The 23,644-nt window shown below is 34.0% G+C and overlaps 3 protein-coding genes across 3 annotated transcripts; all 3 read left to right on the top strand.

Annotated features, from left to right (window-relative positions):
- The first annotated feature begins 512 nt into the window (after window positions 1–512).
- Window positions 513–2,568, top strand: LOC136063566 (protein trichome birefringence-like 43). The gene is made up of 2 exons (XM_065764164.1): window positions 513–778; window positions 2,385–2,568. The coding sequence occupies exons 1-2, from the start codon at window positions 513–515 to the stop codon at window positions 2,566–2,568; spliced, it is 450 nt and encodes a 149-aa protein (XP_065620236.1).
- A 5,535-nt stretch (window positions 2,569–8,103) lies between these two features.
- On the top strand, window positions 8,104–13,215 carry LOC112017899 (protein trichome birefringence-like 43). Its single transcript, XM_024050354.2, has 5 exons — window positions 8,104–8,371; window positions 9,980–10,151; window positions 11,829–12,004; window positions 12,130–12,288; window positions 12,915–13,215. Exons 1-5 carry the CDS (start codon window positions 8,106–8,108, stop codon window positions 13,213–13,215), a joined length of 1,074 nt encoding a protein of 357 aa, XP_023906122.2. The 5' UTR covers window positions 8,104–8,105.
- A 7,983-nt stretch (window positions 13,216–21,198) lies between these two features.
- On the top strand, window positions 21,199–21,849 carry LOC112017898 (uncharacterized). Its single transcript, XM_024050353.1, has 2 exons — window positions 21,199–21,381; window positions 21,502–21,849. Exons 1-2 carry the CDS (start codon window positions 21,199–21,201, stop codon window positions 21,847–21,849), a joined length of 531 nt encoding a protein of 176 aa, XP_023906121.1.
- Window positions 21,850–23,644: the final 1,795 nt, after the last annotated feature.

Raw genomic sequence — 23,644 nt, 5'->3', positions numbered from 1 at the left:
TTTAAAAAGCTCATCTTGTGATCTCCTTGATCTTCATTTTAATTTGTTATAAGATGAAAGGTAATGAATAGTATTTTTTTTATTATATTATATATAGAAAGTGAGAAATATTATATTTCATTTCCAAAAAATGAGTCACATAGCAAAAACCTTTTTTTACAACTTGGGATAAAATGTGCGCAACTAAATTATTATGAAAATTTGGAATGTCCTTTGAAGATTCATAATATGGTAATTAGTCATTTATGGTGCACAAAATAATTATTTATTTTTAGTATCTAATTACGATTTGGGTTAAAACTTGAAACAAAATTATTGACTTGTAATTTGGGACAACCTTTCTTTTTTGAAATTATTACCTTTTTTTTTTTTACATTTATAATCTTCTAAATAATTACTATATATTTAATATTTTATAATCCATACACATTGCTTCTATTCAAAATCACATACATTGTGAGTTTCACCGACTAACCCTGAACAACAAAAACAACAAATTCTCCCTCATGGTCATGGGAGCTTTTTCTATTTCTGTTGCATTTCTACTACTTTCTCTTTTGCACCATGTACACAGTGAGCATTCTTACAAGGTGGAACAAGCTGTAGAGAGTGGCTGTGACCTTTACCAAGGGAATTGGGTTTTCGATACATCGTACCCTCTTTACAATGCATCAAGCTGCACATTCATTGAGAAGCAATTCGATTGCCAAAAGAATGGTCGTCCAGACACAGATTATCTCAAATATAGATGGCAACCCACTGGCTGCAACTTACCAAGGTACATACCCTTTTCTATATATCTTTTTCTTTTCACATATTTTAAAGGTTTGCTTGCTTTATAGTTTATATCCAATCCAATTTAATTTTACAAGAGATGTCCATATATGGATGATTATTTGTTCATAAAAATTGGTTTGGTTTACTTTGTTCTTTTTGGATAACAATCTGTTTTGCAATATTATCGGATGAATGGATTAAGATTACTGTTAGAAAATTTTCCAACATTTTTTGTTGGTTCAAATATTTTGTTGCTATGGTAAATTTGGCGCCACTTTTAATTTCTTGACATCTTATGGCTTTTGCCTCTATATTGATTGCTATATGGGACAATGACATCTTATGGAAGCATATAAGCAAATTGCAAATCCGCCGATCGGTCACCTAACCTCTTTTAGGGTCTATTTGGGATCCGTTTATTTTGCTAAAACTGAAAACTATTTGTTGAAAGTATTATAGATAAAGGTAAAAATTAACTAAAATAGTACAGTGAGACTCATAAATAGTATCAAAAAGTGCAGTGAGACCCATAAATAGTAGAAAAAATAAGCTGAATATTAAAATATGCTAACTTTTTAATTTGGAGCCAAACACATGTTTAATGGACAAAATGGGCTTCTGCCCTTTTCGGGCAAATTATATAGGGAAATGTCCCCCTTCCCAAACTAAATAGGGAAATGCTCCTCTTTTAAAACTCGATTTTTAATAAATCGAGTTAGGCCTTATAGTAGCGTTTTTAAGGAGCCTATAGTGACGTTTTAAGGACCTATAGTGATGTTTTTTAACTCGACTTCAATGAAATCGAGTTATAGGCAATGAAATTGACCTATAGTGGCATTTGTTTTTTACTTATAATTGATTTTTTTGAAATCGAGTTAAAAAACGTCACTATAGGTTCCTTAAAACGCTACTATAGGGCTTCAGGAATTTTTTTTTTTTTTAACTTGATTTATCAAAAATCGAGTTTTAAAATAAAGGCTTTTTCCTATTTAGTTTGGGAAGGGAGACATTTTCTTATATAATTTTCCCAAAAAGGGCAGAAGCCCGTTTTGTCCCATGTTTAATATGGAAATTATTTACATTTACCTATTTGGCGGATGATAGAAAGAGGCACTAAAAAGGCCCAAAAAAATACTTTAAAAAATTCCAAATTTCCTATAAGATGGGCGTGGATGATAGTATAAGCAGAGGATAAAATTATTGGGCTATGTGGAGCTTAATTTGTGTTCAATCTTGTTTGTGACCTGACTCGACTTAAAAGCTTTAGGTTTTAAATGGGAGAATTTTTATGCTTAATCCATGGACCGGTCTGCCCATGTTTTGGCACATTTTAGTCCAGTTATTTTAGGATATTTATTTGTATTGCAGAGCTGTAATATACGGTGGCTGTTATATTTTTCTCCTTGACATACTAAAAACGCAACAACTCCATGGACGTACATGGGAAAATTACCAATACTAGTAATTCTTTGTGCCATGTGATTGTTCTTTCTTTTGAGTATCTGTTTCTCTATTTTTCACATCTCTCACACACAAATATATATGTGTTTGCGTGCGTGCTAATCATGAATATCTTAATCGGACTCTGCTTAATTTGTTCAATGTAGATTCAATGGTGGAGATTTGTTGTCAAGACTTAGAGGGAAAAGCCTAATGTTTGTGGGTGACTCGTTAAGTTTGAACCAATGGCAATCACTCACTTGCATGCTTCATACAGCTGTACCGACGGCTAACTACACCTTGACGAGGACAGGGGCCGTCTCGACATTCACGATCACGGTGAGATTATGAGTTCCTTGAATTCTTTGTCTAACTATGTTCTTTATTAAGGCATATTTCATGACTAGTTAATTAGAGTTATGGAATAATTCTTTTGTATTTGAAGCAATTAATTTAATAGTTATTTTTCCTCCCCCAACCCCAACAAATTCTTAGCTCCGCCAATGCTGACCTCCCTATAAAAAAAAAAAAAAAAAAAAAAGTCCTTAAGCCACCACTGTATACAAGAGGTGTTTTTATATAAACAGTTTATGATTAGGAGGATTTTACTTTGCGAGGACTGAAACTAGACTATCACATTGATTCACAATTCAAGAAAAACTCAAAGCACCACATAAACATGTCTTGGATTTTTAATTCTAAAGTGAGTCATAACTCATATATATTGCATACAAAAGTTATATTTCTACAAAATTATCTTATATGAAAGTTTTACATCTTTCCAAACTCTGTTGAGTATACAAATTTTTTCTAATTTGCTACACAGAAATGTCATAGTTGGGAGCCCAATTATTTTCTTGTGGGGCCAAGTCTATATATATATATATATATATATAATTGGTGAGTCTTATATTTGCCTACTATTATTTTAATTTTTAAAAAATTTGTGAGGGCCATCGCCCCCCTATGTTAGATATGGTCCCACCCTTGAATACGAGTGCAGACTGTGCAGTACAAGTAGCATGCTATACAAGAAACTCAAAACGGGCATAGAGTCTAAGAATATAATTGCATCTTGAGGTTAAATCTTGGGATCATATTCCAAACATGTATGTTGCTTCACTATAGACCACATCTTACAATGATTACAACTCGTGGCAATGGGCAAATTTGATGATTGGACTTTGAAATGTTAGGGAGAATCGTAATTTGAAACATGTATCTCCGCCGACATGTTATCAATATATATATATATATATATATCTCCGCCGACAAATTAATCTATCTACTATTAAATATAATCCTGACACTCTTTGTAGTTGAAATTGAATAGATTTTTCTCTTTTCGATGTTTGTCTCTATATATGAATAAATTACTGTTTAAATAAAGTATTATTTCCCTTTATATAAGAATAACAATGTTATAATAACAACTTAGGTGTGACTAATAATTAAATAAAAAATTTGGGAATAATAATTAGATGTATCTTTTTTTTTTTTTTGAGAAACAACTAGATCTAGATGTATATGAATTAACTAATACGCACCATTTAAATTAAACAACTTCACTGGTAGAAGCTCAACGTTTGAGAATAAGAAACAATCGACCTAGTTTATACATAACAATATTTTATATATACTTGGATAGAATATACTACTCAAGTTATTGCCTTCAATTTTCTAAAAATCTTTTATACGAAAGTAAATGTTATTATTTATGTCAGAAGAGATTCAAAAGGCTGATTTCACATTCTCAAAAAAAAAAAATAATAATAATAATAAAAGGCTGATTTCAATTTATTATTTCATTTACAAATTAATTTAGAACTTTTATATTTTATAAATAAGTTGCTTAGAACTTAATCTCACCTCGATCTTCAAGAAATTATTATCATAGTTCCGTATGCTGACGTAAGCAGGTGACGTTAGCTAAGGCTGACGTGGCAGTGATGACGTCAGCAGGTAACCTAGTGGCGCATGGATCAACTTCGCCGAAGTTTTGGGCGGCGTGTGGGCTATCCGATGAAGCCAATTCTTTTTTGAAGATGTAGATTGGAGAAATTCGATTCCGATGGGGTCGGCGGCAACAAGATCGGAGCAACCTTGGTGGCACGTGGAAGATTTTCCGAAACTTTGACTTGCGTGTGGCGGCATGTCAATGGTTAGATAAGAATGTTTCCAGCGGCATTGTGTAGAGGGATTGAAAAGCTACATGGCGATATGTCTTATATCCTAATTGGAGGTTAGAGGTGACAGATCCGATGATGGAAGTGGTTTTGGCGATGGAGGAGCTTCTGGCAGCGGAGATTCAACCTTGAGGACTTCTGACGGCGGCAGAGTAGTTGAGAGAGGGCATTGAAAGGGTTTACTAACCACAGAAGTTGAGGCAGCAGAAAATACAAACAAAACAAGACTGCAAAACACAAGAAAATTAGAGCAGTGGCTCTGATGCCATGTTGGAAATACTGAATAAGTTTATTGTATTTCTTAAGTAATAAAATATACATGAGTACCTTTATATAGGAGGCAGAGTGTGCAGCACAAGTAAACAAGGTGGGCCTAAAGCCCACATACCCTAATACACGTTAACATTTCAAATAAGAAATAGTTATTCATTAAAAAAAAAAAAAAAAAAAACATAAAAGCTATTCAAGTCATGTAATAGCTCTGAATATAAGAATTCTTCGAAAATTATCGTTGGCTACTAGTCTCTTAAAACAAACTCTCTCTCTCTCTCTATATATATATATATAGTGGCGGCGCCACCTTTCCTTTAAAAATTTTTTAGGACCACCCTGAATTTTTTTTTTTATGCCAATAAAATTAAATTTTGGTCCATAATTTGAGCAATTTAACAATATATTAGGGTCTTTCAAGCAAAATGGTAAATTGAACTAAAATTTGAAAAAAAAAATTATAATAAAACTACTATAGGCTGGACAGTGGCTTGATTCCTTCAACTAAGCACATTGCCCAATACAATACAATTTTTAACCTTTTATTATTTTCTATTGTAGTATTATTTTTCCTCACTAGACATATATTACTTACTTCTCATTTATAATTATTTTTTCTTGTTTATTCTTAACTACACACGTCCTATGTCTTCCCATTTTTACACTTCATACTTTTAAATTTTATCACATTTTTATCTACACTTTTACATCTACGTTTTGCCTTCCTTATTGTTCGTAACTTTTGTGTCTTCTAACAATACTAGTGCGGCAGTGCCTCTTCTCAAGTTTTGAGTCTCAAATTTTTCAATACGATTTTTTTTAGCTGTACAGGTATCTTTGTTCATTTCATTTCATTTTTTTCCTTGAGATTTTTTGGTTTATAGAATGCAAATTTGTTTTGGTTTTAAGAACAATTTTTTTTTTTTTAAGAACAAAATTCATGCAGGCCAAATCTTGAATTTCGGCTAGTATTTACTGAAAAACCCAAAATAGACTGGAATGACTTGAAATTTTTTCCGAAGTGGAATAGGGTGGGTTACTATTCTGGTTTGTTTATCGGCACAGTATTTTCTGGCCGTTATGGCAGGAACATAATGGAATTAATAACATTGAATCAAACCTAATTACCTAAAGGTTAAAAAGAAATAAGATTGTGTAATTTATGCTTTCTAAGGAACACCCTAAACAAAATTTCTGAAACCGCCACTGTATATATATAGAGTAATGCTACAGATACAAACTATTTTACAAATATTTTACAAACGGCTGATGTGGCAACCTCCACATTAGCTTTCTAAAAACTAAAATGCCACATCAAATATTAATAAATTCTAATTAAATAACAAAAAAGAAACCCATGACAGAATTAATCCTAAACAAATGTATTAGACAAAACAAAAAACAAACCCAAAACAGAATTATTCCTAAACAAACGTATCAGACACCATCTAAAAGAAAACCAAGAGTTCTAAAACCCTGGCCTCAAACCTCTCTGCCTCAGGACGGAATGATGGCGCTCACCGCTGCTCACCTCAAACTTCTCTGCTTCTCTGCCTCGCGACGAAACCCCAAATCAGAATTCTGGCATAACTCACAACGCTGCTTCTCTGATTTTGTATTTAATTTCATATATTAAGCAACAACTTTCTTAATTAGTAGAATATCTCAGAAAAATTAACACACCTTTAATTCTCTCATAAAACACAAGGTTGGTGTGCAAATTGCAGCCAAACATAACAACTCTAAAGAAAATCAGCAGCAAATTGCATCTCTTGCAACAACGATTATTGTGTGTGAGAATGCCACTACATTCTAATGCAGTGAAAGGCAAACCAGGTGTAGACCTAATGGCTTAACTAAATATCAGCTCAATGGAAAATAGGAAATGAGAAAGAAAAAGGCTACACTATTTCTAGCCTAAAAATAAAAACATTTTGTTTAGGAGTTTTGTGTTTTGGCCGCGAGAAGCTTCAGGCTGGGGTTTTTCATCAAAATGTTTTGTGTTTAGGAGTTTGTTAGCACTGATGAGGCAAGGAGGGAGGTGTCGTCTGTCCGTCGTGAGGCAAGGAGGGAATAGTCTACCGTCCGTCGTTCGTCGTGAGGCAAGGACACAAGTGGCACCGATGAGGGAGGCTGGGAGGCACCGATAAGGCAGAAAACTCAAGAAGCACACCCTAGAGTTGATTTGGGTTTTTTTTTTTGGTTATTTTAATTAGAATTTGTTGATATCTTATGTGGCATTTTAGTTTTTAAAAAGCTGACGTGGAGCTTGCCACATCAGTAGTTTGTAAAATGTTTGTAGAATAGTTGGTGTCTGTAGCATTACTCATATATATATATATATATATATATTATTGAAAAAATATTTTCATCTTATACAAATTATGTGCAACGGAAAACAGAACCAAAATCTATTTCTATATTCCTAGAATACGTGCACTTATGAATTTTCAAATTAGGGTTTAGAGAATCACACCTTTGATGCATCTACTTTAAAAAGCTCATCTTGAGATCTCCTTGATCTTCATTTTAATTTGTTATAAGATGGAAGGTAATGAATAATTTTTTATATATTATATTATATATAGAAAGTGAGGAATATTATATTTCATTTCCAAAAAATGAGTCACATAGCAAAACCCTTTTTTACATCTATCTCTCTCTCTCTCTCTCTCTCTCTCTCTCTCTCTCTCTCTATATATATATATATATATATTATTGGAAAAATATTTTCATCTTATACAAATTATGTGCAACTCTCTCTCTCTATATATATATATTATTGGAAAAATATTTTCATCTTATACAAATTATGTGCAACAAAATACGGAACCAAAATCTACTTCTATGTTCCTAGAATATGTGCACTTTTGAATTTTCAAATTAGGGTTTAGAGAATCACACCTCGGATGCATCTACTTTAAAAAGCTCATCTTGTGATCTCCTTGATCTTCATTTTAATTTGTTATAAGATGAAAGGTAATGAATAGTATTTTTTTTATTATATTATATATAGAAAGTGAGAAATATTATATTTCATTTCCAAAAAATGAGTCACATAGCAAAAACCTTTTTTTACAACTTGGGATAAAATGTGCGCAACTAAATTATTATGAAAATTTGGAATGTCCTTTGAAGATTCATAATATGGTAATTAGTCATTTATGGTGCACAAAATAATTATTTATTTTTAGTATCTAATTACGATTTGGGTTAAAACTTGAAACAAAATTATTGACTTGTAATTTGGGACAACCTTTCTTTTTTGAAATTATTACCTTTTTTTTTTTTTACATTTATAATCTTCTAAATAATTACTATATATTTAATATTTTATAATCCATACACATTGCTTCTATTCAAAATCACATACATTGTGAGTTTCACCGACTAACCCTGAACAACAAAAACAACAAATTCTCCCTCATGGTCATGGGAGCTTTTTCTATTTCTGTTGCATTTCTACTACTTTCTCTTTTGCACCATGTACACAGTGAGCATTCTTACAAGGTGGAACAAGCTGTAGAGAGTGGCTGTGACCTTTACCAAGGGAATTGGGTTTTCGATACATCGTACCCTCTTTACAATGCATCAAGCTGCACATTCATTGAGAAGCAATTCGATTGCCAAAAGAATGGTCGTCCAGACACAGATTATCTCAAATATAGATGGCAACCCACTGGCTGCAACTTACCAAGGTACATACCCTTTTCTATATATCTTTTTCTTTTCACATATTTTAAAGGTTTGCTTGCTTTATAGTTTATATCCAATCCAATTTAATTTTACAAGAGATGTCCATATATGGATGATTATTTGTTCATAAAAATTGGTTTGGTTTACTTTGTTCTTTTTGGATAACAATCTGTTTTGCAATATTATCGGATGAATGGATTAAGATTACTGTTAGAAAATTTTCCAACATTTTTTGTTGGTTCAAATATTTTGTTGCTATGGTAAATTTGGCGCCACTTTTAATTTCTTGACATCTTATGGCTTTTGCCTCTATATTGATTGCTATATGGGACAATGACATCTTATGGAAGCATATAAGCAAATTGCAAATCCGCCGATCGGTCACCTAACCTCTTTTAGGGTCTATTTGGGATCCGTTTATTTTGCTAAAACTGAAAACTATTTGTTGAAAGTATTATAGATAAAGGTAAAAATTAACTAAAATAGTACAGTGAGACTCATAAATAGTATCAAAAAGTGCAGTGAGACCCATAAATAGTAGAAAAAATAAGCTGAATATTAAAATATGCTAACTTTTTAATTTGGAGCCAAACACATGTTTAATGGACAAAATGGGCTTCTGCCCTTTTCGGGCAAATTATATAGGGAAATGTCCCCCTTCCCAAACTAAATAGGGAAATGCTCCTCTTTTAAAACTCGATTTTTAATAAATCGAGTTAGGCCTTATAGTAGCGTTTTTAAGGAGCCTATAGTGACGTTTTAAGGACCTATAGTGATGTTTTTTAACTCGACTTCAATGAAATCGAGTTATAGGCAATGAAATTGACCTATAGTGGCATTTGTTTTTTACTTATAATTGATTTTTTTGAAATCGAGTTAAAAAACGTCACTATAGGTTCCTTAAAACGCTACTATAGGGCTTCAGGAATTTTTTTTTTTTTTTAACTTGATTTATCAAAAATCGAGTTTTAAAATAAAGGCTTTTTCCTATTTAGTTTGGGAAGGGAGACATTTTCTTATATAATTTTCCCAAAAAGGGCAGAAGCCCGTTTTGTCCCATGTTTAATATGGAAATTATTTACATTTACCTATTTGGCGGATGATAGAAAGAGGCACTAAAAAGGCCCAAAAAAATACTTTAAAAAATTCCAAATTTCCTATAAGATGGGCGTGGATGATAGTATAAGCAGAGGATAAAATTATTGGGCTATGTGGAGCTTAATTTGTGTTCAATCTTGTTTGTGACCTGACTCGACTTAAAAGCTTTAGGTTTTAAATGGGAGAATTTTTTATGCTTAATCCATGGACCGGTCTGCCCATGTTTTGGCACATTTTAGTCCAGTTATTTTAGGATATTTATTTGTATTGCAGAGCTGTAATATACGGTGGCTGTTATATTTTTCTCCTTGACATACTAAAAACGCAACAACTCCATGGACGTACATGGGAAAATTACCAATACTAGTAATTCTTTGTGCCATGTGATTGTTCTTTCTTTTGAGTATCTGTTTCTCTATTTTTCACATCTCTCACACACAAATATATATGTGTTTGCGTGCGTGCTAATCATGAATATCTTAATCGGACTCTGCTTAATTTGTTCAATGTAGATTCAATGGTGGAGATTTGTTGTCAAGACTTAGAGGGAAAAGCCTAATGTTTGTGGGTGACTCGTTAAGTTTGAACCAATGGCAATCACTCACTTGCATGCTTCATACAGCTGTACCGACGGCTAACTACACCTTGACGAGGACAGGGGCCGTCTCGACATTCACGATCACGGTGAGATTATGAGTTCCTTGAATTCTTTGTCTAACTATGTTCTTTATTAAGGCATATTTCATGACTAGTTAATTAGAGTTATGGAATAATTCTTTTGTATTTGAAGCAATTAATTTAATAGTTATTTTTCCTCCCCCAACCCCAACAAATTCTTAGCTCCGCCAATGCTGACCTCCCTATAAAAAAAAAAAAAAAAAAAAAAAGTCCTTAAGCCACCACTGTATACAAGAGGTGTTTTTATATAAACAGTTTATGATTAGGAGGATTTTACTTTGCGAGGACTGAAACTAGACTATCACATTGATTCACAATTCAAGAAAAACTCAAAGCACCACATAAACATGTCTTGGATTTTTAATTCTAAAGTGAGTCATAACTCATATATATTGCATACAAAAGTTATATTTCTACAAAATTATCTTATATGAAAGTTTTACATCTTTCCAAACTCTGTTGAGTATACAAATTTTTTCTAATTTGCTACACAGAAATGTCATAGTTGGGAGCCCAATTATTTTCTTGTGGGGCCAAGTCTATATATATATATATATATATATAATTGGTGAGTCTTATATTTGCCTACTATTATTTTAATTTTTAAAAAATTTGTGAGGGGCCATCGCCCCCCTATGTTAGATATGGTCCCACCCTTGAATACGAGTGCAGACTGTGCAGTACAAGTAGCATGCTATACAAGAAACTCAAAACGGGCATAGAGTCTAAGAATATAATTGCATCTTGAGGTTAAATCTTGGGATCATATTCCAAACATGTATGTTGCTTCACTATAGACCACATCTTACAATGATTACAACTCGTGGCAATGGGCAAATTTGATGATTGGACTTTGAAATGTTAGGGAGAATCGTAATTTGAAACATGTATCTCCGCCGACATGTTATCAATATATATATATATATATATATATCTCCGCCGACAAATTAATCTATCTACTATTAAATATAATCCTGACACTCTTTGTAGTTGAAATTGAATAGATTTTTCTCTTTTCGATGTTTGTCTCTATATATGAATAAATTACTGTTTAAATAAAGTATTATTTCCCTTTATATAAGAATAACAATGTTATAATAACAACTTAGGTGTGACTAATAATTAAATAAAAAATTTGGGAATAATAATTAGATGTATCTTTTTTTTTTTTTTGAGAAACAACTAGATCTAGATGTATATGAATTAACTAATACGCACCATTTAAATTAAACAACTTCACTGGTAGAAGCTCAACGTTTGAGAATAAGAAACAATCGACCTAGTTTATACATAACAATATTTTATATATACTTGGATAGAATATACTACTCAAGTTATTGCCTTCAATTTTCTAAAAATCTTTTATACGAAAGTAAATGTTATTATTTATGTCAGAAGAGATTCAAAAGGCTGATTTCACATTCTCAAAAAAAAAAAAATAATAATAATAATAAAAGGCTGATTTCAATTTATTATTTCATTTACAAATTAATTTAGAACTTTTATATTTTATAAATAAGTTGCTTAGAACTTAATCTCACCTCGATCTTCAAGAAATTATTATCATAGTTCCGTATGAAAACTTCTAAATTTTGTATGACTTTGAATATTTTAGAAGATAGACGCTACACTTCCTCCATAACTTCACCATCTATGTACTGATGCATATTCCATAATCCACAGGAGTACGATGTTAAAGTGTTGTTCTACCGCAATGCATTCCTTGTTGACATTACAAACACAAGTGAGGGGCGTGTTCTTAACCTAGACACGATTGGAGGTGCACAAGTATGGAATGGAATCGACGTAACAATTTTCAATACATGGCATTGGTGGACTCACACGGGAAGTGAACAACCGTATGTAGAACCCTTATTATTGTTACTTTAATTTGGTTTATAATTTTTGAGCTTGAACTCTCTATGTTGAAGTTTATGGCTTTTCTATCCTATTCTTGAATAATTATTTTTGGAATATAATGCAGATGGGATTTTATTCAAACAGGGGGAAAGATTTACAAGGATATGAATCGCTTGATTGCATTCGAGATAGCCTTGAAAACATGGGCTAAATCGATAGACTACAGTGTCGACCCCACAAAAACTAAGGTCTTCTTCCAAGGTGTTTCTCCAGATCATTCAAAGTAAGTACCTTGCATTTTCTTTCTGTTTTTGTTATTGTTGCTTTGTTGCAATTCTAGCATTTAGTCTTTTCCCTAGAAATTTTCAAAAAGGGACAAAATTACTTCTAACTTTGATTTAAGATAAATTACCGATTTTCTTAAAAGTTTAAGTTAATAAGAAATTTTAATTTTAATTACTTAACCATAATTCTTACCCTCCCCTTAATAAATGGGGTCCAACATGTAAGATGTTTTTTAAATTTTAAATGAGAGGTAGAATGGAGATAATGATCAAATCATAATAAATTATTGATTCCCCAAAAGTTTAAATTTTTACAAAATGGTGAATTAATTTACTTGACTATAATATTAACAGTTTCGGCAATGGCTAAATTTCTACACCACATTGTGTTGAAAGTTCAATGATTGGAGTAAAGGGAAAAGACATTGTAACCATCCAAGATGGAGAGACTCGTTCTTAATCAATTAGTATTAAAAGATAAAATCGCTTCCTAATTAAAAAAAAAAAAAAAAATCATTCATTATTTATACAATTAGTTAGTATTTTTAGTTATTGTACATCCTCATAACATAGAAAAAAAAAGTGCCTCACTTCCTATAATTATATGTATGTTTTATTGAATCAGTGGAAGTTTATGGGGGGAACCAAGTGCAAATCAATGCGTGGGGCAAGCACAACCATTGCTTGGCCAAAATTATCCAGGAGGTCCAGAACCAGCAGAGCTGGTGGTAGAGAAAGTTCTCGGCACCATTTCGAAGCCGGTCTACTTGCTCAATGTTACAACCCTATCGCAACTTAGAAAAGATGGGCATCCATCATTTTATGGAATTTTTGGACACAGGTTCATGGATTGCAGCCATTGGTGCCTAGCCGGTGTACCTGATACTTGGAATGAACTCTTGTATGTAGCTCTCATTCAGAACTAGAATGGCATATTATTTTCCTCCATAAATTATCAGCGTCCTTTAGAAAAATAAATTCAATTCAAACAGAAAAGGAAACAGTAAAAGTTTACTTGGTGCCTATGTACGAGAGAATTTTGTTGGGCCTTTATTAGAATTCACATGATACTATTGCCAAAGCAATTCCAATTATAATTAAGTATATCTGCTCGAAAAATATTGAATTTTATGTTCAAAAATCATCATAGGAAGGCGAGCTATTATAGGCAAGGTTTTGAAACCCGAACCGGACCGTATGGTCCGACCGAAAAAACTTTGAACCGTTCAACTTTATGGTCTGTTTAGGATGAAAAACCGTTCCATGCAAAAAAAGCAGAGACCCGCACGGACCGCGGTCCGACCGCCCGGTTCTGTGAACCGTGACCGGTTTTTGAGGATTGGACGGTTTCCTTTTGTTTCAGCTTTTCCAGTGATTTTTGGCCAATACACTGGTATGAAGTTATGATCAGATCTAGAAGAAATGAAAGAACATGAAGAAGAACAAAGATCAGAAGGAGATCTGATAATTTCAGATCTTGAACAAAAGGATTTGTAAGGAAAAAAAAAAAAAAAAGAACCAGAGAAGAAGAAGACAAGTTCCTCAAAAAAAAAAAAAAAAAAAGGAAGTAGAAGAACACAACTAAACAGAGTCTGCGCCCAGTTGAAGCAGCAGCCAGTAGACTGCCAACACATTCGCCGATCACGCCTCCGTCGTCTGCTGCTGCTTCTTCTTCTTTCTTTTCTTTTCTTTTTTTTTCTTTCTTCTCTTTCTTTTTTCCGTTGATGGAGATCACTCTTTTTCGCTGAATACTACCGCTATCAGTGCTATCAATGTGTTCTCTTTCTTTCTTGTGTTACTTTGTTACTTCTTTTGAGTTTTGAATTCCAAAGTCCCTCACGTGTCTAACATTGGAATGATGGAAGGTTTTAAATTTTTAATAAAAGCAAAAAATCTTCAACCATTCAATTGAGATATTTTTTTCGGCTGCCAGCATGATGTGATATGCATCTCTCACGTGGCTAATATTGGAATGATGAAAGAATTTAATTTTTTAGTAAAAGCAAAAAATTTCAGCCATTAGATTCAAGTTTTTTTCATCTGCTTCAGCATGACGTGACATGTATGGTTGGTTGCATTAAATATTTTAAGTATTTTTAAAAAGAGTAATGCTCTAGCACACATTATTTTACAATATTTTTATAAAGGATTATGTTAACGAGTGTCGTAGAGCATTGATTAACAATCTAATTAAAGAATTTGTATCACATTTAGGTCCACCATTAATATCACATTTTTATTTACTCATAATTACTCATAACATTAGTAGTTTGTAAAAAAATTTGTAAGATAATTTATATCTCTAGCATTATTCTTTTAAGACTAATGTAGTATCACAATATTTTACACAATTTTTTGCTATAATTTGACACATGGTAAAGTGTAAATAATGAAAAAAAAATTATGAGTTTACATCTCTACCACTCACATGGCAAATTGTGGCAAAACTTGTATAAAATGTTATGGTACTATTATTGCTCTAATTTTAATTAAAATTTACAGTTAAGTATATAATAATTATTAAATAATTATTTCAATTTAAAATTATTAAATAATTTATTTTATTTTATTTGAGTGTCTTTCTAATTCTTATATAATAATAATTATTATTACAAGTTTAACTAATCAATATATAAATAAATAAATAAATAGATATTATATTTAAATTTGCTTAGGATTTGATATTTCTTATTTGTCTTGTAAAAGTTATGATATGAAAATATACATTTAAAATATAGATATTTATATTTAATTGGATTATTTTAGTTAAATTTTCTATTTATACTAATTTAATATATTTATTTATATTAAATTAATTATGACGTCATTACGGTTCGATCCCGGTTCGACCTCGGTTCAACCTTAAAAACCTTGAACCTCTCTCTTTTACGGTTCAATGAACGATCCGGGTCTGAAAACTATGATCATAGGTGAGTTTGAACTCACAAATAACAAAATCACTTTAGGGCTCTCTCAAATTATATGTATGTGGGAGGATCCTATGGCCAAAGCTAACAAAACTTTTGTGATTGTGTCTATTTTTCTTTTATGTAATTTTTTTTTTCTAGTATTTATTTCGGAGATCTTTTTAAAGTCATAATAGTTTTACATTCAATCTTATGTGTGAATGCTATCTAAGGGCAAGTGGGAGATTGTTGGGGTTTATGCCCTAAAATCTAATTTATTGGCATGTCATAAATAATTAAATTGTTTAATTATATGAGACTATTTATAAATAAACTAATAGAACATTATCATAGTCATTGAGATGCATTGAATGTAATTCATGTGATTTAGTCACAGAAGATATAAATTACAAGTTCCTTGTAAACTCAAAACGTAGTACGTAGTCGGTAATGAAATTGGACGTTTCATCTATGAAGACTATAACACATTAACTAAAATGGTTTGTTTTGATCATGGAAGTGGAGACTTTTAGTTGATGTGTTGATGTGTCTTAAGTGTTAAGACATATTAAACTGGACCACACATAGTGTTGAGGGAACACATATTCTCAAAATGGAATCTATAATCTCTTTTTATAGAGACATAAAATATCCCTTTAAGATAAGTTTAATGGAAACTGGTTATTCGGGGCGCCCACTTTAGTAAGGAGTTACTAAAGTTTATATTTATTGAAATCAGATTTCAATAAATATGAATAACTAAAAGATTAAACCGGGTACTCAAGAATAAAATAGTTGTTTACAAAGTGATAGTTCATTATGACTATGTTCACTATGGATATTTCATGGATGGGTCAAATGATATCATTAGAATCTTGGTATATAATTTATTAATAAGGTCTAGAATGCAATTATATTTATATAATGGTATTAAATATAATTAATAATAACTTTGGACTTGTCAAGAATTGACAGATAAGCCCAAGGCCCATTAGAGATAGAGTCTTATTTGTTCCTTTGGTTCCATCTCAAGGCACAAACTAAAGCCCAATTGGGCAGGACCAAAAGGCTAACCCAATTAGATAATCAGTTTTCATTTAATAAGTGTTATTAAATAAAATAACTACCAAGGTAGTTAGAATGTACATATGATGAAAAGAAAAGAAAATAGTTTTTCTCTACAATGAGAAGAAGAAGAACTTTCTTTGAGAATCAACGTACATAAAGTCTGATTGAGAGACCACTTTTCTTGGGCACCATGTGGAATTGGGATGTTGATTAGAGATATTCTCAAGTCTTGTTTTTGAATTTCACTGCATCAAGGTACGCTTTCTATTCTTTGTTCTATAATTCAAGGTTACATGTTATCTTTCATGAATGAAGTAGATCTATGTTTGTTGCTTTCGCTATGTGTTTTGTATGAGATGCAAAACCAGATTTTCCAACAATTCTACCAAGATGTAATTGTATAATCAATTAATGAATTTGAGATATTTTGGACATGTAATTGTATTTTATTTTTTCTTATTTTTTTGTATAAAAAATAAGTGACGACTCTACACAATTACCCAAAAGAGAGGTGTCCTAAGCACCCAAATCTCCTTTTGAGAGCACCCCTCCAAGAAGCGCGGTCTCTCACAGTGGTGACTTCGCTGGGCTAAGTTTCGCGTTAGACTTTAAGTGACCAATTATATACCCTTGTTTTTTGTATGATGTTTTTGTTTGTTCGATTGTCTATGTCTTAAGATGTTTGTGTGATATTTTGTTTGAATTTGCCATGTTGATTGTTAAAAGCTTTCCCTAATTGTCATAATGTGTGCCATCAAAACAACAAATATGCATGCACCCATCTTAACATATGGTGGTAGTAACCATGGATCACTGATCTTCATTAGATTCGAGTACCCAGTGGTTAACTCACCAACTCATAGCCCAAAGTGACTGGATCATTTCTTGTTGAATACAAAGGATAGACCATGCCGTTTGGACCAACGTAATGTTCATCACATTACAAGTTGGGAGGTGTAACATCCTAGCTATGGGAAACAATGAAACAACATACCCACCCTACAATGTAATGACTTAGAACCTACCCTTAGACCTGTCCATGTTAATATTACATTGCATCTTGTGTGTGTTTGTTTGGTTGATAGATTGATGTAGATGGGAACCTAGCTTTGTTTGACCCAACCAAGCCTTTTCTTAGGTGAGAATATGGTCAAGATCAGAGGGAAGATACCAAAAAGAATCCAAGGATGACATTCAAGCTAGCAATTCCAATTCCAAGCCCGTCACAATACTAAGGCTTGTCAACATAGAAGGCACCCCACAGTTACAACATCTCAATCCTGTGTTTGACTTACAAGATAGCCCAAGCCACAAGAAGTTTGAAGACTCCATCACCATGGCAGAAGGAGAGCATCCAAACACTCAAAAGCCAATGAACACTCAAAAGCTACTAAACACCATGGTAGCAAGTCAAATCCAGTTGAGGGAAGACATTAACCTTATCGTACAGTAGTTTTAGAACTTGAAGGGTGGCCAAGAGGAGAACAAGACTGATTAGAATCCCTTTATCTTGGAGGGTGAGAAGAAGATTAATGAAAGGATAAATAAGGTGGAAGAGATGATAAAAATGGCCTGCAATATGGTAGACCTCATGGATTACCAATCACTCTCGCTTTTCCCAGATGTAAGATTGCCTCCCAAGTTCAAGATGCCAACCTTGGACAAGTTCGATGGTACTGGCTGCCCCAAGTCCCATTTGAAGATGTATATGAGGGCTATGCAGCCCCTAGGAGCAACTGAAGAACCACTTGCTCAAATGTTTCAAAATACCTTGACCGAAACCGCTCTTAGGAAGTTTCCCAACCTAGATGATGCTAGAGCAAGAAGTTGGGAGCACATCTGCCGCAAGTTTCACCATCAGTACAAGTGCAACATAGAAGTGGATGTGATGAGGAGAGATTTGGAGACCACTAAAAAAGAGCCCAAAGAATCCTTCTCTGCCTTCATTACCAAGTGGAGGTCTAAAGCTGCACAGATGATGAATAGGCCAAGTGAAGAAGAACAATTAACCATGGTTGTAAAAAATTTGTTACCTATATACCGTAAGTATTTGTTTGCTTAGTATTTTTTGAATTTTAAAGCTTTAATTGCTACTGGTACCCAAATTGAGAATACAATAAATAATGGCACCATAAAAAATAAGGATGCACCTAGGTTTAAAAAGAATTTAGGGTCTAGTTCTAAAACTGCGGAAGTTTCTAATATATACAAAAATAATCCTTACCAACTTATTGCCTCTATTGCCCCAGTGCAAATATCATAAAGGCCGCCTCCAAGGCCTAGGAGGGAATTTCATGAGTTGTATATGCCCGTAAGTCAAGTGTTTGAAAAACTAAAAGTAAAGGGGTTGCTAAAACCTTTAGACCTAAGACCAATCCCAAACCCATTACCTATAAGATTTGATGTGAGTAAGAGGTGTGCCTACCATTAGGGCCCAAGCCATGACACTGACAAGTGTTTTAGCTTTCGTCATGCAATTCAAGATTTAATAGACACTAAGGTGATTGCACCACCTACAAGGCCTAGCATCACCAATAATCCTTTGCCCAACCATAATTTTGGAAAAGGACTGAGGATTAATTGCTTGATGACTAGAAAGGAAGGTGAAAAGGACCCGTCTGATTTAATTTATGACTTACCCGAGTGCTTTATGATGACATGGGAAAAGTTGATGGGTATGACATCCACTGCATGGTATGATATATGGAGTGAAGATGCTACAGAAACCCCAAATTACCCAATATCCACATATGGGGGAAGACCCTTTAAACTCCAATCAAACTACCCAACGTCCACAAATGTGAGGAGACACTTCAAACCCCAATCAAATTACCCAACACCTACATATGGGGGGAGACATTTCGAACCCAAATCAAACGGCCCAACATTCACATATGGGGGGAGACACTTCGAACCCAAATCAAATGACCCAACATCCGCATATGGGGGGAAACACTTTAAACCCCAAGATACCGAACTAAATGACCCATCAAAAATTGCCCACATCACAAGGGGAGGAGACACTTCAAACCCCTACACCTAGAGATAGACAACTTGATAGAAACGTTGAAAAAATCCACCCAACAGACACTCACTAAAAAGGATGAGGTCCTCAAGCAATTGCAGAAGACACAAACCAATATATCTTTATAGGGTTTACTCATGGCCTCATGCAAGAACCGCCAGAATTTGGTAGACCTTCTCAATCAAATCCAAGTCCCTACAATGGCTACTTCTCAAGATCTGAATGCTATGATTAGATCTATAAGTAGGAAACTCACTATTTCCTACTCTGACAAAGATTTGATGAAGAAAGGGAAGCACCACAATGACTCATTGCACATTATTGTAGATGCCAAAGGTAAGAGGATACCAATGGTCCTAATTGATGATAGAAGTGCCTTAAATTTGTGTCCTTTAAAAGCTACAAGTTGCCTAGGCCTAAGCATTGAGGATTTTGTGCCAACTGATTAGCATGTGAGAGAATATGACAATAGTAGAAGAGAGGTCTTGGGAACCGTGACACTAGAGCTCACCATAGGGCCAATGATCAAGAAAGTGGAATTTCAAGTGCTGAACATAGTTTCATGCTTCAATATGCTGCTTGGGCAACCATGGATCCATGATACAGAGGCCGTACCATGGATCCATGATACCAAAAGGTTTAGTTTCCGCATGAAAGAGCCATAGTTACCATATATGGCAATGCTTTGACCATACCAAAGCCCATTTTTGGTATAGATTATGAGAAAGAGCCATTAACCTTGGGTAGCTTTGAAATTGAGAAGCCTGGTTTTGGAAGAAGAGAAGAAGAGGTGAAAAAGATTCTCATGGACTTTGCTCCCTACAGCAATAATAATGTGGTGGCAAAGATGAGGAGAATGAATTTTTTTCCAAGGATGAACTTGGGGAAGACTATGAATGAAGCAACTGCTCAAGTTTCGATAATTCCTACTGCCACATCACCTTTTGGGCTAGGTTATAAACCTACTATTGATGACTTGTTAGAAATGGAAGTGAGAAGAATGGCTTGTGCAAAGGCCAAAGCAAAGGGATTTCCTTGTCCCTCGAAACCCCTAAAGCCTTACACCCCCACATTGAACGAAAAATTTGTTAAAGCTGGAGATAATCAAAGCTATTGGGAATTTCCTGAACCGAGATACGATCTTGAGTTGAAAACAATGGTGCCTGGGTTTGAGTTATTCTTTGATTGTAACAACAAGCTTCTAAAACTGAAGAAGAAAGACACAAATTAGGACCCAACTAGTTGGGCTGATTACATTGATCCTAATGCAATGACCACACTTTTGGGAGATGCCATATGCAATATAGAAGAAGAAGAGTACTGGGAGGCTTGCCAACATATATTGGAAAGCCCATATGAAGTAAGAACAAATGATGAAGATGAGGAAAGGGGAGAAGCCCCTAACAATGATGATGAAGGTAGCGACAACAAGAGTGATAATAGTAGTAATAACATCAGTAGTGACCGTGGAGATAGTGAAGTCCAAAGACTATGAAGGGCACATACTAGCTTTACGGAAGTTCTTTGAAAGAATCCAATTCTATATGCTGCGGATGAATCCAAAGAAGCACACTTTTGTCTTAACATCTAGAAAGCTGTTAGGGTTTATAGTAAGTCAGAGGGGAATTAAAGTGGATCCTAACAAAATCAAAGTAATTATGGAGATGAAGCCTCCCAGGCCTGAAAAGGAGATTTGAGAATTTCTAAGGAGGATACAATACATCAGCAGATTTATAGCCCAGCTTACCATGACATGTGAGCCTCTTTTTCGATTGCTCAAGAAAGAAGTCCCCACATAATGGAATGAACAATGCTAAGTAGCTTTTGAAAAGATTAAGAATTATTTAATGAACCCACCAATACTAGTCTCAACGGTACTTGAAAAGCCATTATTTTTATATCTCACAACCATGGATACAGCAATGGGGGCTTTGCTTGCTCAGTATCTAGAAGAGTCTAGGAAAGAGAATGTGATTTATTACATTAGCAAGAAGATGTTGGCTTATGAAGAGAAGTATTCACCACTTGAGAAAACATGGGTAGCACTTGTATGGGCAACCCAAAAACTTAGACATTACATGCTTGCTTTCAAGGTCTTGTTGATTGCAAGAATGGACCTTTTGAAATATCTGGTGGAGAAACCTGTGCAAGATAGGAAAACAGCTAAATGGTTTCTGCTTTTGTCAAAATTTGATATTAAATATTTGACTTAGAAGTCTATAAAGGGAAAAGCAATTGCTAATCACTTAGCCCACTGTTCATCTGAAGAAGCTAAAGAAAGCCAAGGAGACTTTCCAGATAAAGATATCATGGGGATAGAGTTAGAACCATGGAAGATGTACTTTGATAGAGCAACTAATCAGAATGGAAGTGACATTGGAGTTCTCCTAATTTCTCCAAAAGGGGTACACATCCCACTTTCTGGTAGGCTCAACTTTCCTACCACTAATAATGCCACTGAATATGAAGCTTGCATTATGGGGTTACAAGTAGCCTTACATCTTGGAGTAAAAGAATTGGAAGTATATGGTGATTCAGCCTTGATAATTTCTTACATTTAGAATAGATGGAAGATCAAGGAAGAAAAGCTAATGCTTTATTATGAATGTCTTTAGAAGTTGGCCTCAAAATTTGGTAAGATTCAGTACTAGTATATGCCAAGAATGCAGAATCATATTGTAGATGCTTTAGCAACAATTGCATCCATGTTGCATGTTAATAGAAGAAGATGAGGGAATGAATGGAGAAGGTGAATGGTATTTAGACATCCTATAGTACCTCAAGGATGGGACGTATCCAAAGTTTGCAAACAAGAATAACCAATTGACCATTAGAAGATTGTCCACTAACTATATTATTTGTGGTGAGAGGCTTTACAGAAGATCAATTGACGGGATTCATCTCCTTTGTGTGACTGCCAAGGAAGCACAACAAATAATTGAAGAGGTTCATGAGTCAAGTTATGGGCCACATATGAATGCACATATGCTTTTACGAAAGATAATGAGACAAGGTTATTATTGGACTACTATGGAAGAAGACTGCGCAGCTCATGTTCGAAAATGCCACCAGTGCCAAGTCCATGGAGATCTAAAGCACATGCCACCTATGCCATTACATACCATGACTTCACCGTGGCCGTTCTCTACATAGGGAATAGATATTATTGGGAAGATTCACCCAATAGCATCTAATGGCCATGAATTTATACTTGTTGCTATTAATTACTTCACTAAATGGGTGGAAGTTGCCTCATACAAGGTTTTGAACTCAAAGAAAGTTGCTCAGTTTATTTAGACAATGGGTTGCATTTCAAGGGAGAAATAGAGAGGCTACTTCGAAAATTCAATATTCAGCACCATAAATTCTCACCCTACCGTCCGTAGACCAATGGAGCAGTTGGAGCTACAAACAAGAATATAGGGCGAATTTTGAAGAAGAGCGTGAAGAACTACAAGGATTGGCATCTACAATTACCCTATGCACTTTGGGGGTATATGACATCAATTCGGTTCTCCACAAGAGCCACTCCTTATTCATTCGTGTATGGGATGGAGGCAGTCCTTCCCATTGAAATGGGTGTTCGTTCATTAAGAACATTATTGGAAAGTGAAATCCCTGAAGTAGAATGGTTGTAAAGTAGATGTGACCAACTATGCATGATGGATGAGAAGAAACTTCAAGCCTTTTATCACATTTAGGGTTACCAAAGGCGACTTAGGAAAGCTTTTGATAAAAAGGTAAAAGTAAGAGATTTGAAGTTGGGAGATTTAGTACTGAAAGAGATCTGAGCCCCGATTCAAGAAATGAATGAAAATTCAAGCAAAATTGGGTAGGTCCATATATTATCAAGCAGATATACTTTGGGGGAGTAGTAAGGTTGATGGACTTAAATTCAAACCGTTTCACTGAACCAACCAATATGGATCAATTGAAGAAATACCACGTCTAAAGTGGTAGTCTGAAAATACCATGTCTGAAGTGGTTGTAAATCATGTTAATTTCTTTCCTAGGTTCGAATAAAATAAAAATAAAATAAAAAGAAGAAAAAAAATCTCGCTAGGCTAAAAACCCAAAAGGGCGGTCTAGGCAAAAATTAAGGTATTGAAAAGAGAGGTAGGTTGAAAACTTGAAATGGTGATCTATGCAAAAGGAGAGCAAAAAAAAGAAAAGAGAGAGAGCCTACTAGGTTGAAAACCCAAAAGGGCAGCCTAGGCAAAAGTTAAGGCAAATAAAATGAACTACATGATGACCTGATCCTTCTGCTAAGGAGGTAAGTAGGCAACCATATATTGGTCAGGTCACAACTTCCCCAAACCCACCATTAACCCATTAAGTTATAAAAATAAAAATAAT

This window comes from Quercus suber, unplaced genomic scaffold (genome assembly GCF_002906115.3).
Source record: "Quercus suber isolate HL8 unplaced genomic scaffold, Cork oak 2.0 scaffold_543, whole genome shotgun sequence".
NCBI classification, from domain to species: Eukaryota; Viridiplantae; Streptophyta; class Magnoliopsida; order Fagales; family Fagaceae; genus Quercus; species Quercus suber.
The sequence above is the reverse complement of the archived record's forward strand: the minus strand, read 5'-3'. Positions and strand labels throughout refer to the sequence as shown.

Excerpts from the sequence above, each read along its gene's own strand:
- LOC112017899 (XM_024050354.2), top strand. The coding sequence starts at position 8,106 with ATGGGAGCTTTTTCTATTTCTGTTGCATTTCTACTACTTTCTCTTTTG. Across the intron at positions 10,152-11,828 it reads TCTCGACATTCACGATCACG|GAGTACGATGTTAAAGTGTT; the intron begins GTGAGATTATGA and ends CATAATCCACAG. Across the intron at positions 12,289-12,914 it reads GTTTCTCCAGATCATTCAAA|TGGAAGTTTATGGGGGGAAC; the intron begins GTAAGTACCTTG and ends TTATTGAATCAG.
- LOC136063566 (XM_065764164.1), top strand. The coding sequence starts at position 513 with ATGGGAGCTTTTTCTATTTCTGTTGCATTTCTACTACTTTCTCTTTTG. Across the intron at positions 779-2,384 it reads ACTGGCTGCAACTTACCAAG|ATTCAATGGTGGAGATTTGT; the intron begins GTACATACCCTT and ends TGTTCAATGTAG.
- LOC112017898 (XM_024050353.1), top strand. The coding sequence starts at position 21,199 with ATGGATACAGCAATGGGGGCTTTGCTTGCTCAGTATCTAGAAGAGTCT. Across the intron at positions 21,382-21,501 it reads ATTACATGCTTGCTTTCAAG|AAGTCTATAAAGGGAAAAGC; the intron begins GTCTTGTTGATT and ends TATTTGACTTAG.